Consider the following 16991-nt stretch of genomic DNA (forward strand, 5'->3'; position numbering starts at 1 on the left):
CTTATTTCTTGCGGTAAACTTGTGGACCATAATTAATCTTAAACTAATAATTATCGTTGGAATACCAGAAATATATTAAATTATGCTTGAGCTTCGTAGATTGAAGCGTTAATTACAAATTACGATGACCATTACTTCCTAAAAATCTTACACATGATCATAGAAAACGTCACACACAACCTTTTGCGCACATTATAATCGTTAACACTAGCCTAATAATATTTACAGTACGGTTACTTTATTTTTGAAAATTTTCTGAAATTATCTTAGAATCCATTCTTTATCACACCTCTCTATTTTTCAAATTTCTTTTATTCTTATCATTTAAGGTACTCGTTATTTTATGTTTCATTAATAACAATCATGATCGATTAGTCAAAATTACTCGACCACTTTTTACTTATTGTTAATAGCTCTCAACGATATACTTGCTGAGACAAGGTCCAAGAATTAAGTCGTATAAATTTGAAAATTCGTAACATTTTTGTCTGAAGAAAGAAATGAAAAAAAAAAAAAAAAAAAAAAAATATAACGCAATTCAAAAGCCAAAATTCATTTATTATACAATTATACAGCAGCATCAATTGCCTATAATTAATACTCTCATTTTTATTTTTGTATATTGTTACCGACCTGGACAATTATTGCAAGCTTAATTACACACGCACGCGTCCGCAAAAAAATTTCACAAAATTTATTTGCAAATTCTCACATTTAGCTGACTTAATCGTTGCAATATTTTCTTTCATTAAAATAGTAATAAAAATGAATTATTGCTTCGCTGCCCGTAGATTCAGAACGACGTGCTTTACAATATAATCCCTGGCTTAGATGTTACAGCATTTCGTAATATAACGAGCTTTAAGCGGACAATAATTTGCTGTACGTTTAAATATTATTCATAATTGTACTGGTTGATATAAATTAGAAACATAAATAAAAAATGATTAGACCAGAAAATATACACATAATATTCATACGTACGTCCATAAAATGAAAACTTCGCATGTTTTTTTTCTTTTTCAAATTTTACAAGGGTGCAAGTTGATCGTGCTTCATCAAAATTGAAACAATTACGTAACTAACTGATGAGAGAAACGGAAAGACGTTACAAACGTAACTGTACTTAACGATAATAATAATAATAATAATAATAATAATAATAATAATAATAATGATCGTAATACTATTAAGAATCATAATAATGGAGAAAATAAAAAATTTTCAGAAACAAAAATGATATAATCATTAAACAGGCAATACAACTTGTAATCGCTAATTAGTATAAAACAATTTAACGCATAAGTAAATCTATATCAAACGGTTTAACTGGTACAAAATGTTTCGTTGCGTGTAAGATATTTGTCAAATGTCTGATATTTTATTGGGAAGGAGATATTGTGCGAAGATACAGAGTTAATTATCTGATATGAAAAACAAATATCCATGATTGTACCGTTTGATGTCGTTTTACTTGCTTACACATATTCAACAAACGATAACTCACGATTCGTACTCAAAACATTTGAATCAAACTTTCTTATTAAATGTTTTGCATAACTTAAATAAAATTATTTTTATCACGCTCGTTACAACAACCACGACGACGATCTGAAAAATCTGAAGTACGTTAATTACGTAATTCTTCGCTGGTCATAATATCTTATTCTCAGCCTTATTACTTTGTTTTCATTTCAATTGTCATTAATCAAATTCTAATTTATTCATTTTCTTTTTTATTCTTGTGTGTAGTATTCTTTTTGCAATAGCCAATTGGCAATAGAATAATTTTTGCAAATCGTGACATCAAATTTCAGATAAAATAATTGCTCTTCCGCTTTTCATTCTATTATTTTATTCTCTCCAAGATATTTTCGAAGTTATTTTATTTCGATTGTTTACCATGCTTCTGGAGACTAAAAATAATTGGCTAAAAGTACGAATGACCTGTACGATAATGGAAATTTGCTTCGAGAAGCGCAGCACAATCTTATAAAAACATTAGATTTCAAATAACTAGATGATAATTGTCTTTTAGTATTTTTTTTTCAGAGATCACTAGATTCTTTATTTTCCTTTATCAGTAATTCATTTATTCTTTCTTTCGGTTCCACTCTGTTACCCACCTACTTTATCGTGAAGAACAGAGGGGGCTCCGTTGCCAGTTTTTGAACCTGGTTATGATTTATCGGACATAATTGAAAATTACGTCTCAATCGGAAGATAACAAACCGCGATCTGATTCAGATGCGGATCAGACCTCTAAAAAATCTTTCAGCAAAGTCACACGCCGTTTCTCGGCTATGTCTTTCTGATTCTCAAGATCTCCGCGGTCTGTTGTTTCTGCGCGTTCAATTTTCCAGGATAGATTCTCTATCTCTGCCTCCAATTGCGCTTGCTGATACTCGAACTGCGTGAGAAAAAGCAAAGTTACAGAATGGAATAAAACGACTGACCTAAAATTACTCTACCTTTTATAAGAGAAATAAAGATAATAAGACTGTTGGATTTTCCAAAAGAATAAAAGCTTCGACAGCTTCAGCGCGACACTTAATTTATCTGGCATACATATCAGAAATGAACGCTTAGACTTGATTTTGAAAGGACAAACGAAGAAGAACTTCTACGTTTACTTACCAGTACTTTGCGCGGTCCTGCCTCCATGAAGTAGGCATATGGATATGTGTACTGGAGGGTATACCTACAGCGTGCCAAAAGAGAAGCAGCTTCGAACAAGTGTTGCCAATCGATCCATGTTCCGCTGGCATGCATTACTTTTTTGTGGATGCGAGATTTTATTGTTTCCAGCGTTTGTTCTTCGAGCTTTAGCGACTTGCTGTGATTTTCCCACTGTAATAAGAGATTCGATCAATTAAAAACAAGCACTTTACACGATTGCACGCTCAGACGTAAAGCAAAACAATTTACCACAATCTTTTACCTGAGTAAAATGTTATATGATAAGTATTTGTTTACTCACTCTTTCATAATAATGGAGATATTTTTTCAGGGCTTCCCGAGCCTGTGCGTGGACACTTTCACGAGAAATATTGGGGTTTTCCTTATACCGTGAACATTCGTAGTATTCGCTGCCGTGTGCCTTCCAATCTCCGAGGCACATCCAGCAAAAATCGTGTTTGCAATTGTAACATTGCATATGATTGCACCCGCCATTTTTTTCTATGCAAATGTGGCACTTTGGACACTGAAATCAGTTACAAATGTGTTGATTTGCTTTTAAGGTTCACGAGTCACTTAAATAAGGGCACGCACAATATTTTTCCAACACGATCAGCCAGCATTTCGGTTCACTTACATCTTTGGTGTGAGCGCATATGTAATTTGCAGTCTCTGAGTCATCGGCACATTTAGTAAGCCATTTCTTTATCGTACCGCAGTCGGTTGGAGCATGATAATCCATTCCACACCTGAAGCTGGAAAAATTCAGACAAGGAAGATAAACGAATTTGATATATTTTCCGCAAGTGATAAAATACCCAATTTACCGGAGAAAAAAAAAAACCATTTCCTTAAGTAATCAATAATTTCAGTTACCAAAATGGTGTTTTACACGAGGAACAGATGACTTTTTTAGCTCTCAATTCTTTGGAGCGTACGACTATCTGGCAATTTGGTCCTGGACAGAAACGAAGCTGCGGATGAGACTTGACGTAATCTCGGAAGACAAACTGCTGATATCTCTCTCTCATTGTCAGCTTGGTAAGGAGAGATAAGACAAAATCCTCTGGCACAAGTACTTCGCAGTCCTGAGCCATGCAACCAATTCCTAAAAAAAAAAGTGTAAGAATAATACGATAGTACGATCATATAAACGAGTATTAATAAAACTTGTCGTGTCGGTAATGAAATAAGAGTATCTATGAATAGTTGACGAACGCACCCGTCGAAATCCCTTGTATAATTTGAACTTCGAAATGCATGCACCAGCAGTCCTTGCAGAAGGTATGGCCGCATGTTAGAGCGGCGAATCTTTCCAGGGACAAAGTATTGACACAAACCAAACACGTTGCAGTCCTTGCACCTCTGAGGACTATGCTGCTGTCCGGTTCATGGGAGGACTTGATTTTTGAAGTAACCAAAAGACCGGAAGCGTCGTTGCGATACTTGAGGATAATATCTTGGAGCGCCCATTCATGGGCATGCAACAATACTTTGGCTAGGGACGGCGTGATCTGTAATTTATTACTCAGTTCTTCGACATTTTCATTCAAAAGTCTCTCTACCTCTTCGACTTTGAGGCACTCGTGAATCGCGTATTCCGGATCCTTTTTGTTGTGCTCTAAATCAATGTCGTTGTCCGCCTCGCTGCCCCATTGCGGATTGTTGTAATAATCCTCGTATCCTGTATCCCCGCAATCCGAATCCGTGTAATCCATGTCGCTCTCATATTCTTCGCCCGACATCTGTGTGATATCGAGAATAAATATCACTGTATCGTCTGATCTCAAAAATGCATTGGATATACAAAGCCAAGATGAATAAATGGAAAGCAGGTTAAGGTACCTTTTGATTATAATGCGCAAGTTTGACGAATGAATTTCAAGAGAAATATGATTGAGTAAAAATACTATTCAGAGAAAAAGTATGTTCTATACAGGAGATACAGGGGGGTGAATTTTTATAGGCGATCAATTTGGTTGTACCGATGACTGTATAAATCGACGGAACAATCTCGATATTGTTCAAGCAGAATACATGATTGTTCTTTACTCGAATACACGGATGAATCGGGGTTATAAATACGTTGAGAGAGTTGGAGTGAGAGAGAGAATGGAGACGAAAAAAAATGACGAAATTTTGTCAAGGCTCTGAGTCTACAGTGGGTGAATTGTGGAAACCGTTTCCTCCTTGCGTTCCTCATTATTGCAAGAATAGATAACATATTATTATTATTCATACTACGAGCGAAAACAGTGACGTTTCTGAAACCGTAGAACAACAAACGAGGAAAATATACACGCAAACAATAGGAGTATGAAGATCCCAATTGTTTCCTGGGATTTCCAGTTTTCATTCGGGTGAAACTCGACCAATGGATTCTTGGTAATATTCGTCTGATCACGTACCTTGGATCGTTCGACTATCAAGAGAAATGCATTAAAATCACAACTGACGTTGCAAGAATAATGTTCTAAATATCCTAAACTTGGGTAACACCACTACGACAGAAGACCACCTCGTGTAAAAGCCCCCCCACCAAACACGACGTCGACGAGAAAGACGCATAAAAGGTGACTATAGTCGTGCCGACAGACGAGCACGGTACCAGGTGCCTTCCTTCGTCGGTAAGATAGAAAACTGCTGCCTCAGTCGGTAACAAAGAAAACTGTGAAGGAACAGCCGTTCGGAAAAATTTTTATGAAACTATCGAGCAACTGAGGAATTTCAACAATTTGAATTTATTTGGGAAACCTCGAATAGCAACCACAATTATGTGTTACTCAGAAGTTTAGATTCAGATTAGATTTGATGTGACCAATTCTCGTGAACAAGGACTCGCTTTGTGCGTAACCGAATTTATGCAACGCGGGCATGTTTTACGCGTTTTTCCATGCATGTTTTCCGTTCAAAAAAATACTCGTGTCTATGACGGTCGCGTGATTCTGCGAGGGCGCATGCACGGACTATACCGAAAAGACTACTTTCAAGGTTTAGGAGTTAAAAGTGGTCTTTTCAGAACTGCACACATGCACTGTCGCAAGCAAATCTAGCATTACGCGATCTTCACCTGAATTTCGTGCTTTATATTGCAAACTTACGCTTGGCCCGGAAAGACCGAGTTTGCCCACCTTGTTACACAATATATACAATTTCCACAAGTCGCATTTCCCAATTCTACTATTTTTAATAAATACCGTTGACAACAATAAATTCTTCCGTCGATGCAAGTGATAACATCAATGTCACTGTCCATGTTAATTGCGAAGATATGTTCTTCAGTAACAACAGCGATTTTACGAACCATGTTTATTGTGAACAAACGAGAGTTGCAATAGAAAACCTGACGTCAATACCTTGTCGAAAATTGATTAATGAAGAAAATGAACCCTCGTTCATAAAAATTGGTTGAAGTTTTACGCATTATTCAAGCCGTTTCCAGCCATCAAAGCTTTGTCGTTCGAAAGACGCGCTAAATAATGGCAACGCAGGCAGCGTCGTTAACGGAAAGAATTGTAGCTTGAGCCATAGACATATTGGTTCTGGTTGAACCGACGTTGGACCCCCACTTTTCTCCAGTTGTAGTCGGTACTCGGATAAAGGCAGCTTCATGCTGACGTAAAAGTTATCTTGATAGTTGTTGATCGACACGTTGACATTTTGACATATTAATGAAAGAATAGAAATGCCGAATTACGTGTACTCGTTAGCCGAGAAAATACAGATGGTGTTGCAGCGTGAACAGGGATTGACCTACAGGAACATAACTGATCACTTTGCGGCGACGTATCCTAGCAGGCCGATACCGTCTTCGACAACGGTGAGAAACGTGGTAAAAAAATTTCGCGAGACGGGTAACCTCAATGCAAAAATAGTCAAAGTGATCCAGCCATCGAAGCGAGTCAAGGAAGAAGTGAAGCTCGACATCTGTCTCAAAGTCGTCGAAGACCCGAGCAAACCCGTCTCTCATATCGCTGAAGAAATTGGTGTCGCAAAGTCTACGGTGCGAAGGGTTCTTCAACAATATAAGATGGGGCCGTATGACCGTCGGAAAGGCGGTAGAAAAAAAAAGGAATCCCATAAGTTTGAAGATGAGGAAGAAATGGAGATTGCTGTCGAGCCTGAACTGCTGAGTTTGAAAGTCGAACCCCTTTTTGTCGACGAAAACGAACCGTTTTCCACACCATACATCCAAATAGCTGGAGTGAAAGTCGAGCCACTTTCCTCGGAAGAAATTGACCCCTTGTCTATAGCCAAAAGTGAGCTATGTGACGTTAAAAGTGAACCTCCTTCTCCTGAATCGTGGTGAACATGCCGATTACAAAAGTCTTTTTTGAAGAATCCGTTCCGATCAATTCTTGGTCCTGATCACTTGTATGGGATACATTGGACACTCGGTGGCTGAACTGATGCCCCGAAAATCTTTTTATTGCTTTTATTTCTTTTAATCAACCAATGGTAACTTAGGTTAGGGGAGGGTCTCAGCTGATGTTTCGCATCGAAAATATTACCGGTGGAATCTGTTCGCTGATTTGGCCCCCTTTTGGTAGGTGTCGCTCCATCCCGCTTTATTTAGAATATTTTTCGAACCAATCTGGCATTCGAATTCCATTTTTGTTATTTTTGTTCACTGATATTGATCTCAAGCTACTGATGCTTGTGTAGAAATTTGATAAATAATGATAACTCTGCAGCATTTCCAAGAAAATCTACTAACATACGTGCATGTATAATTTCTAGGTAATACATGAATTAACCTGAGCATGAGATTTTGATGACAAGGTGCTCTAAATGAGACCATTCGTTAAGCCATGAGAAAAATGGTGAATGAATGAATACGAAATTTTTTCAAATTACCCACTGACTGGATAAAGGTTGGTAGAGTTTAATAACCACACAGATTCAAAGTTTCATATTTCTACTAATAGTTGCTTCATTTTATTGTTCTTAATTGATGTGTTTATTGTTTTAGGTCGGGAGGCCTGTTGCCTTTCCATTTTCCTTGGCAACGTTGAAACTGGATAGCAAATCATCTTGTGCTTTGAGATACCAATCAAAGTTGTTCATTCACCAGAAGGAACCAACGTTTTGGAAGTGTGTTGAACAGAGCTGTGGTAACTGTGTTGGCTAGAAAAGTTGCTCAGTTACCGAATGTTGTCGCAATCATCACATATCATAAATTTCGAATAGTCCAAGGACGGAACTATGGACTATTTTTTTTTTTATCAAACTTGCAGAGAGGGAAATATATTTATTTGTGACGTGTAATCCGTTTTTTGTCCTTTTGCTAAGCTGCTCCGATAAAAACATTTGTCTAGTATCCGCGAAACTGAAACTGTGGCAGAAACGATGGTGAAAACCGTCTAAAATCTGTTAATAAAGATTGAGACGGTAAGAAGTAAATTTTTTTCCCGACAACCCATTTACTTGTTTCATTTAGTTCGCAAAGTGACCGAAGTTGGCCTCGGAATGTTAGGAGAGTGGCGCTTCTAGGTCTTCATTAATCTATGGTCAAAGCTGCCAAACGCACGTGTGCGGCGTGGATATTTTGAAGTTCCAGGATGATCGATTCTTGCGTGCAATTATTTTGCACAATGAGTGAAAATAAGAATTGAAACAAGAACGTGTCGACCAAAAATCCGCTACGGGTGGTAAATTTCACTATGACGACTAACGGCTGTGACTGGAAATTCAGAAATCGTGTCAGGTGAGTGATAATGAATTTTCGACGTGTAGTTTTGAGGTTAACCGCATTCTCTGCGCGTATTACGTCTGTACATCATCTTGACTTTCTATTTCGTTGACTTTTTAACGTTCATTCGCGTAACGACATGCGATCCGAGTTGCTTCTATTGAATTTTCGATTCTCATTTGTTCAATTTGTCACTTTCTTATTTGATTTCAGCAAATTGCTGACCGATAAAATCAGTTCGATTGAAAATTCGAAGGGTCGTTCCGACAAACAAAAGCAAATGACTGATCGTTTTACAAAGAAACCCGTCGTTATTTTACAACCACCACAAACAATTACCGTCGTAGACGATGAGTCCTCAACTGAAGTTTCGACCAAAGACGTAGACGAAGTACTTAACAAAAAGTCAAGATCAGATAAACGTAAAAAACGTCCTAGTCAAGACAGCTGCGAAGCAATGAAGAAACAAAAAGTACAGAAAGAAAAACAAAAAGTTAAGAAAGGAAAAACTCCTCAATTAGATCGTATTTTAAAAAAAGAAAAGGCACGTTCTAAATGTTTAAGACGGAATACGTCGAAATCTGAGAAATTGCGAAAGTTTTCGACTGACAATTTGCATCCTACAGAGAATACTGATCACGATAATACTCATACCGACGATAATTTGACGGAAAATAATCACGTCTTAAATGATTCAACAACGATTTCCGAAAGAAAAAAGAGATTTGAAGATCCAACGGTAATAAGTGGAGTTCCATTAAACGTATCAAACTTGTCAATATTTAACTCGTCAGTTACATACACGAGTGCACATTTCACGGCGACAAATTCGCGGGATGATTTTGCTCATCGCTTTTTCTCTGACGCGGAAGATTCGAATTCGAGCGGTAATTTAATAGATCCCTATTGCAAAGCCACGATCATGGAAAATGCCACAATGGATACTGAATCCATTGATGGATGTGGTAACGAAGGCATCGACGATGTTGCGAATCTGTTTGTAGATACATCCGCAGATATCGAGGAGTATGATTCGGACGTATCGTTTGTTTCGAGTGGCGACAAATCACATCCAGATTCTTGTTCGACTCCGACCAACTACGATTTCGGGGTGGAACTTCCGTTTCAGGATTCGGAAATAACGTCGGAAATCCAGTCAAAACTAAAGCCCAAATTTTACAGTCTTCAAAGTAAGGTGATAGCCACGATGAGTCCGTCGTGTAAATTTTACTTCAACGGAAAATTGCGCGTCAAAGTCTTGATCGGTAAGGTAGAAATATACGGGTTCGTTTTTAGTAAAAGCGAAACTGTCGTACCGGCCGAGATATATTCGCCAAGAGGGGTGAGTTTGGCGAGCATAGAAACCGTCTGCGACGAGATTAACGATAATACGAGCTTAGAAAGCGTTTGCAATTTGCTGAGAACTGAGGGAATGAACATCGACGCAGCGGAAAATCTCGCGCGGAAACTGAACGGACAAACGGTCGTAGTTTTAGAAAATTTGGAAAACACGTTGACGAAATTTTTGGACATTTATTACCAGTTCAAACTCTTTCCAAAGATCGAAGATACGACGAATTACCACAACTCACATCCAAAGAAGGCGGAAAAATTGTTGCAGACGATGTTTCAGTACGACGATCTCGGAAAGCAGTTACAGAAAGATAGTTATCGCGATTCGAATGTACTGAAACGACTTGTGGACCAGAATCCGAATGATTATCAACGGATATTGATTGCCGGTGGCAAGAACGTCGGAAAGTCGACGACTCTGCGATATTTCGTAAACGGTTTGTTGCCCACTCGCAAGGAAGTCGTCGTCGTAGATTTCGATCCCGGTCAGCCTGAATTCACGCCGCCCGGATGCATTTCTTTGAACTTGATCGACCGGCCTTTGACCGGGCCGAATTACACGCACATGAAATCCCCGTTTTACCAGCTTTATATCGGCGAAATCGACGTCACCCGATGCATTCCACGTTACGTAAATGCGGCGAAAAAATTGGTGGAATACCTAAACGAATCGACGAGACTACGGAACAGTACAGTCGTCATTAACACGATGGGATTTTGCACCGGTATCGGATGGGACATCATCGTCTACATTATCAAACTAATTCACCCATCAACAGTCGTGCAAATAGGTAGCCATAGACCGAAAAACAACTTCCTTCACTCGTTGAGCAGTGAAGTGATCAACGGGCAGGTATTTATAATTCCTGGATAATTAACTAAAATTCCTTCCTCCTATTTTTGGGTCACGAATAATCGCATAAATTCACCCGACTTTGTATGATTTATGAATTTATTTCATAGATCCCGACTCTTTCACCGGATCGTTTAGCCGGTAGTTCGGACGATTATCAGCTCTGGGATAAGTTCTGCGATCACGAATTAGACGTGGTGCCAACGCTCGCTGAATCGAAAGGAAAATCCGGAGATTTGTGGGAAATCGGACCACGCGAGCAGCGTGATCTGACGCTTCTATCGTACCTCAGTAAAATCGTGAAGTACGACGCGAGCGGCGAAAAGTTTTTGTGAGTCTATCGCCTCTTTTACAAGCTTTCAAATTGTTCCTGGACTAATTTCACACCGTTTCAGATTCTCTCAGTCGTTGCGAATCAACGAGACAATTCCCTACTCGTGAGTATATAAATAATTTTTTTTTTTTTTTATTTTTTTTTGCGAAAGTTCGAAGCGATATTTTCATTCTTGATCTCATGTTATCGATTTTTTTTACAGGATACCGTTGTCGAGTTTGACGATATCGCTGATGCGGCCTTTGGTACCAGCTTCTCATATTTTGGCAACAATGAACGGGAACATCGTTGCCTTGTGCGGGATCGACGAGACCCAAGAGAATTCAGAGGAATCTTATGTTGCGGATGAAGTTCATACCAAAACTTTGCTGAGAGCGCCGTTATCGACGTGTTACGGATTCGGTAATATTTCGTATTCTTTTTTTTTTTTTTTTGTTTATTCGTCTTTATTTTTTCGCCCACCAAACTGTTACTCGCGATTCCATAATTTCGTTACAGGAATCGTGCGTGGCGTCGATGTGAAAACTGGAAAGGCATATGTCAACACTCCACTCTCTGTCAGCGAGTTACAATCCGTAAATGCCTTCGTCGGTTCCATTCCGTTACCTCCAGCATTGATTGGTGGTCTAGATCATCGTAATGCGCCTTACGTAGGCGAGGAAGTCAATTTACCAACGAGCAGAGAGACTAATCGTAGATTTTTCCGAATGAGGCGTAACTTTATAAATAGATACTGAATCGAGGGAAAAAAAAAACAAAGAGTTAGATTCAACATTGGGGGGGAGGGGGGGAGGCAATGGGTATGATTTGATCGAGATATTTTTTGTTCGAAAATCGCTTGTTGGGTTAAAAAAACACCATTCACATGTTTTATTTGAAAATAATGAATAGACTGTTTATATTAATAAAATAACAGTTTTTTTTTCATTCATTCATATTGAGTTTTGAACATGCATAAAAACAAGAAAACAATTATCATTGCACTTTTCGTATAGGTATCGTTAGATATGACTTACATTTAGAGATTAAATGTTTCTTTGACGATTAGAGTTAAAATATTTCTAAATTATATAGAAAAAAAGTATAAAAAATATTTTCATGACCGATTTTCAAAGATGGTTTTTTTTTTTTTTTTTTTTTGGGTGCCAACGTAAAATCGTCACACGTGGAGAGATCAGTACGTTTATAGAAAATCGATAAGGTTTACTCCGGCGTTTTTAATAAAAAGAAATAGCAGAGAGGTCGCAAAATTGCAGTGATCGTTTGCACACTCCATGATTGACCGATCAGTTTTTGCCGTTTAGTAGCAGAAAGGTTTTTAACATCAGTAAAATGCCTCGGGAAGCCAAAAATCGCCTCCAATTCTGTTATCCACAATGAATCAGGCGCTCCGTTCATCAAAACTGGCTTCAAAAGTGATACACCTAGATGTCGTTGACGAAAATGAGTGGAAATAGAAATAATTAGTAGAAACTTATTAAGGGCGTTGCTGCATGATGGACAATATCAGAGTCTCATTATTATTTACCTTGTTTCAAAGAATTTACTTTGGTCGTGACCGTTTGTATTTTTTTTACCAAAGCGTGGCGATTGCAATTTGGTGTCAACACGCTTTGCAGATTTTGAGATGGGTCTGGAGGTGGAAAATTTACCCCTATTGGAAGATTACTCCAGAACAATCTCGGCCGATGTTGGGGTGAAAAATCTGAGGCATCTATGAGGTACGGTTCACACTTGAGGGACCTTCAAATAAAAACATCATTATTACCTTGATCTTTCATCCCTGATTAAGCTATTGGTTTGAAGAGGAAATTCAAAAGCTCATCAATCTTACTGATTAATTGCAATTCTGTATCGACTCTGCATAGAAGCAACATTTTCAAAGAGCCAAAATAAGTGGTGACCTCTGTTAGCTTCAGTGACGAGGTTCTTTATTCGACAGTAGTCGAAAAAGAGTACTCCAGTTCCGTTCGGATCTGGAAAATGTAAGTAGAATTGCAACTTCGCGCTTTTAAAGTACCTGCATTTTCGAATACGAAAAAACCGTCTGCCAACAGAAACGTGATCAAAGTAAATGAAACACAACTCACCGTGTAAACCCAATCGGTTTGGATTCGCTAGGCTTAAGTCGTTGCACGGAGAACCGCCGATGAGTAAATCGATGGGTGCAATCGAGTCTATAACGTCCTGCGTTATATTCCTGACATCACCAAGCCGGTATATTCTGTCCCCAAAATATGCCATGCTGACAGTTTGCGCATCAGCGTCGATTTCTGCAGCGTAATAACCTTCCACTAATATGCCTAGATTTTCCAACACTAGCAGTCCTGAAAATTTAATTTCAAATATGCATTCGCAGATATTCTATTTCTGGTTCGGTGAATCATTTTCGTCAAATGTAAGCTCAATTACCTGTACTGATTCCATCGAACAGCGACAGTACGCGCATTGGTTTTCTCTCTCTATTATTATTCCACACTTTGTTCCAACTTGTGTCAATATTTTTGTGAAATAGTCGACCCATCCTTGTCTTCCAGTCAGCTCGCGGTTTGAATATTCGACTTTTCTCTCTGTTGTAAGAGTCGTCACATAAAAAACAGAGCCAGGGATCCTTGAGCAGAATTTCATCATAGTCCGCTGGTGCTATCAGATACTTGAGACACGCGGTACAATAAACTCTGAAAGTATGATATGAAATATTTTGCTCAGCTCGTAAACAATCGAATAATGTTAGACAGCTCACTTACCGAGGACAATCATAACTGTCACACATGACGATTGTGTCCGAACCGGCGCACAAAGTGCAGTAGAACTAAAAATTGTTAAGAACAATAAAATTTACATTACATTTTATTAATATTCTAGAAAGCATTCATTCGTCGTACTCACGCATTTTCCGTCATCCCCGTAAGCGAATATAGCTGCCTTGAATTCTTCCTGTAATAAAAATTCTGTATAAATTCTTGTTTACAGTACATGTCAAACAAAGGATAATCAAGAATATTTAGAATCGTTAATAACTGACCAAGCAAGTTGTGCAAAGAACGCAGTTGAAAAACGGATGTTCCTGTACATTGTTGCAGTGAATTTTTAGACAAATAATGCACAGAACTTCCAGAGTGTCAAGAAGCCCAGCGAGTACAGCTTTCAAAGCATCTAAAACGTGATTAACGATAAGTTAGATGTTACATTATTTCTGTTCTAAATTGCCGCTCAATCTTTGTCAACTCCAAACGAGATCTTTGCTTTACCGCAGTCTTCAATTTGGCTTTCACGTTCGGCTGCAACTCCCTGATTTGCTTTCATCTCATTAAGTTTTTCCACAATGTGAGACGAATATCTTGATTCTAAAGACTCGTCATTTGGCTTAGAAATTATTGGCATTTTCGAATTGGTACTCAAACTTGACACCCAAGCTAAGACATCGTCCATCGTCCATTTCCTCGTATCGTAAGTGAGACGAGCACAGTGATCCTGAATAAAAATTGGAACCTTCTCAGTCATGCGTGTCAGTGGTAATTGCGTGAAAAATGGTGTTGAATATTTTATGTAGAACGTTGTAGGCCGGCTAAAACTCCGAAGCATACCTTGCAGGCATTGAGAACAGCGTTCGTGTATACTTGTCTTTTACACTGAGTTATGTAGCTCTTCATTTTCTTTATTCCCTCGTCGAATTTCATTACATTCTCATAGTGAACCTGGGAATTTGGATAAAAGAATGTTCAATTTTTTATCTGAAATCTCTACTTGATAGTGTTCGAAGAAAAATTCAATGTTCAATTACCTGGGATAACTGATAATCCCCGTACCAGAGGATCCATTGGCACCCAAAGTTGGGTTCCTTTGTTCCACAGTCGTGATGATGAACGATCATCGCTGCCGGTGAGGAAATACCAATAAATTCTTAATCAAGTTCTGTCCGAGGTTCTAGAGTGACCAATTGCTGGTTCTGAAAACCTACCAGGCCACCAACTATGTCCACTGATTTTTCCCCAAACGATGACGCCCGGTTTTTGATCCATCAGTGGCAGTACATGATTTTCTGCAGAATTGGAAAGCAATTCCTTCGCGGATTTCCGGACCAAGTCTTTGGGAAATTTACTGGATCGTGATCCTGCGTTGAAGAATTGAAGTCTTAGCCGGAGCGAAAAGGTGACTTTGGAATAGGGAAGAACGTCAGAAATTCTTAAAAACGCATATTTGATCAGAAAACTTTTCATGCGGTACGCAAGCCACAGAGGATTCGGTAAATCAAAAAGTTTAAGGGAGAAGGATTGATAACTTTTACATGGATTGCAGGGTGAGAAGAAAAGCAAAAGATGGTGTGAATAGTATCAAAGAAAAGGAGGACCATTATCCTTGAGCTTCTTGTCCAAGCTGTCCCGATTCTCACTGTTTGAAGGACTCGAGTCACTGGGCGATTTCGGCGAACCTGAAATGAACGAAGGCTTGACTATTATGTTGATTGAATGGACGCCCTCGACTTTTGACCAAACTCACGTGCTTCTTCTTTACTGCGTTCAATCTTTGCCTTTGCCTTAGTATTTTCCTGCTTTAACTGGGCCAGCCGTTGTTGTATATACTTTGGAAGTGGACTGCATATTACCTCATTCACTATAAAATATGGTAAAGATATTATCCTTGCGTTTTGGTTAACCAGATGCTAGTTTATGTGGAAATATAATACTCACGGTGGTTCTTTCCCATCAGATGCTTTTGGACCCAGGCTACGTAAGGTTTGATTAAAGGGATGTTCAAACGTTTCGAGAATAGCTATGAACCAAAAAAATAAAAAGTAGCGAAAAACACTAAGTTTTGATTTAACTCAGCAAAATTATAACTGAATGCCTATTAGAACTTGCGACAGAAAATTTCACCTTTAAAGTTACGAAACAGGCCTTCTTTCTATCCCTTGGCACTCTTTCGTCTTCCAGATGTCTGAGCAGTCTATTGTCTAAACTATTTGAAAATGGTTCAACTTGAGTTTTCTCGTTTAGCTGTAACGGGAAATAAAATTTACTTGCATTGTGAATGGAAAAATTTCGTATGGTCTGTAACTCTGTATGTAATCCAACAATTTTCTTACCAGCGAAATTAGATCCTCGCCTATCCAATAAACACAAACTTTATCCACCTTCGGTTCAATCCCGACATCCTCAGCGGCAACCACTAATGCTAGAAAAAGTCAAGAATACGAAATGTGAAGCAAATTATCTTCGAAGACAAAAGCGTGGAAGGTAACGAAAAACCAATCGAGCTGTTTTAAAACCAATTCGAAATATCTCCATAAAATAATGTTCATTTAAAATGCAGGAGGAGGACACCTGTGAAATGCTGCAGTGTTCAAAAGTACCTAGGATTCTGTGATACAATGTTCTACAAAGTCCCAGTAAAATGTTTGAAGCTTCAAATAAATTCTAGAAGAAATATCCATGAAATTTCAGTGAAATCCGTGAACTTCCAGACATCGTTATACCGTGAAATGAATCCGATTGCCAGTAAAATTTGTAATAATTTTATGGACAACCGTGAAGTACGGGGTATTCAAGAACCTGATTCATTGGAAGTTCACTGAAACCTCTTGACATCTATGAAATTTTCAAGAAACCCATGAACAATTCTACAAGACATCTATCTCGTGAAACTTTTATTCCAAGTAAAAAGACGCCATCCTACCAATGGACAAAATGGTCATTGATATCTTACCGGGCCACCAAGCCATGCTGATGCGTCCCCAAACGAATTTGCCGATTTGATTGCGTGCGTTTTCCGAGCCAAAGACATTCTCGATGCTCTTAATCAGACTTCGCGTCATCCTGCGACCATTGTGCGAAGTCTGTTCCTTCAGAGAAGTCTGATGGCCTCTTCTCATCTCTGGAAATTGGGAAATACTGTTCGTTCTTTTATCCTGGATAGATTTCACTTTCGATACATCTGCGGATGGATATTTCTCTCCCCTTTTGCTCCGGGTCTCCGCGTATCTTTCCTTGGCCGAAGGATACTGTTTGAGTCCATAAGTCAAGAGATTCTGTTCCAAGGATTCCTGACGTTGATTACACATCTCTCCGGTCTCGCTCTGC

The 16991-nt window shown here is 38.6% G+C and overlaps 3 protein-coding genes across 4 annotated transcripts in view; 1 reads left to right on the forward strand and 2 right to left on the reverse strand.

The window, feature by feature from the left end:
* Positions 1-1739: 1739 nt before the first annotated feature.
* On the reverse strand, positions 1740-5240 carry LOC124411221 (potential E3 ubiquitin-protein ligase ariadne-2). Its single transcript, XM_046890215.1, has 7 exons — positions 5088-5240; positions 3902-4424; positions 3556-3787; positions 3317-3434; positions 2981-3205; positions 2638-2850; positions 1740-2410 (listed from the first exon to the last, which is right to left on the reverse strand). The coding sequence occupies exons 2-7, from the start codon at positions 4422-4424 to the stop codon at positions 2255-2257; spliced, it is 1467 nt and encodes a 488-aa protein (XP_046746171.1). The 5' UTR covers positions 5088-5240; the 3' UTR covers positions 1740-2254.
* Positions 5241-7825: 2585 nt separating this feature from the next.
* On the forward strand, positions 7826-11671 carry LOC124411218 (polynucleotide 5'-hydroxyl-kinase NOL9). Its single transcript, XM_046890211.1, has 6 exons — positions 7826-8386; positions 8585-10577; positions 10688-10908; positions 10973-11014; positions 11114-11313; positions 11410-11671. Exons 1-6 carry the CDS (start codon positions 8343-8345, stop codon positions 11646-11648), a joined length of 2739 nt encoding a protein of 912 aa, XP_046746167.1. The 5' UTR covers positions 7826-8342; the 3' UTR covers positions 11649-11671.
* A 167-nt stretch (positions 11672-11838) lies between these two features.
* Positions 11839-16991, reverse strand: part of LOC124411216 (DNA (cytosine-5)-methyltransferase 3B-like) — a 28446-nt gene continuing 23293 nt past the window's right edge. For both annotated transcript variants that reach the window (XM_046890209.1, XM_046890210.1), the window contains 18 exons: positions 16618-16981; positions 15998-16086; positions 15789-15908; positions 15603-15684; positions 15412-15525; positions 15263-15343; positions 14873-15025; positions 14696-14787; positions 14499-14609; positions 14163-14385; positions 13937-14067; positions 13801-13848; positions 13659-13723; positions 13324-13589; positions 13002-13238; positions 12746-12887; positions 12440-12654; positions 11839-12335 (listed from right to left, as the gene is read on the reverse strand). In XM_046890209.1, the coding sequence (XP_046746165.1) occupies positions 12115-12335; positions 12440-12654; positions 12746-12887; positions 13002-13238; positions 13324-13589; positions 13659-13723; positions 13801-13848; positions 13937-14067; positions 14163-14385; positions 14499-14609; positions 14696-14787; positions 14873-15025; positions 15263-15343; positions 15412-15525; positions 15603-15684; positions 15789-15908; positions 15998-16086; positions 16618-16981 (2754 nt within the window). In that variant the 3' untranslated portion in view covers positions 11839-12114. The remainder of the gene's footprint in view (positions 12336-12439; positions 12655-12745; positions 12888-13001; positions 13239-13323; positions 13590-13658; positions 13724-13800; positions 13849-13936; positions 14068-14162; positions 14386-14498; positions 14610-14695; positions 14788-14872; positions 15026-15262; positions 15344-15411; positions 15526-15602; positions 15685-15788; positions 15909-15997; positions 16087-16617; positions 16982-16991) is intronic.

The sequence above is a fragment of the Diprion similis genome, chromosome 10 (assembly GCF_021155765.1).
Source record: "Diprion similis isolate iyDipSimi1 chromosome 10, iyDipSimi1.1, whole genome shotgun sequence".
NCBI classification, from domain to species: Eukaryota; Metazoa; Arthropoda; class Insecta; order Hymenoptera; family Diprionidae; genus Diprion; species Diprion similis.

Bases quoted from the DNA above. Each gene is read 5' to 3' on its own strand.
- LOC124411221 (XM_046890215.1), bottom strand. From the start codon at position 4,424: ATGTCGGGCGAAGAATATGAGAGCGACATGGATTACACGGATTCGGAT. The intron at 2,851-2,980 runs GTGAGTAAACAA...CTCTTATTACAG, and splicing joins ATCTCCATTATTATGAAAGA to TGGGAAAATCACAGCAAGTC. The intron at 2,411-2,637 runs GTAAGTAAACGT...TTTCTCACGCAG, and splicing joins CAGGACCGCGCAAAGTACTG to TTCGAGTATCAGCAAGCGCA.
- LOC124411218 (XM_046890211.1), top strand. From the start codon at position 8,343: ATGACGACTAACGGCTGTGACTGGAAATTCAGAAATCGTGTCAG. The intron at 11,015-11,113 runs GTGAGTATATAA...TTTTTTTTACAG, and splicing joins AACGAGACAATTCCCTACTC to GATACCGTTGTCGAGTTTGA. The intron at 11,314-11,409 runs GTAATATTTCGT...ATTTCGTTACAG, and splicing joins ATCGACGTGTTACGGATTCG to GAATCGTGCGTGGCGTCGAT.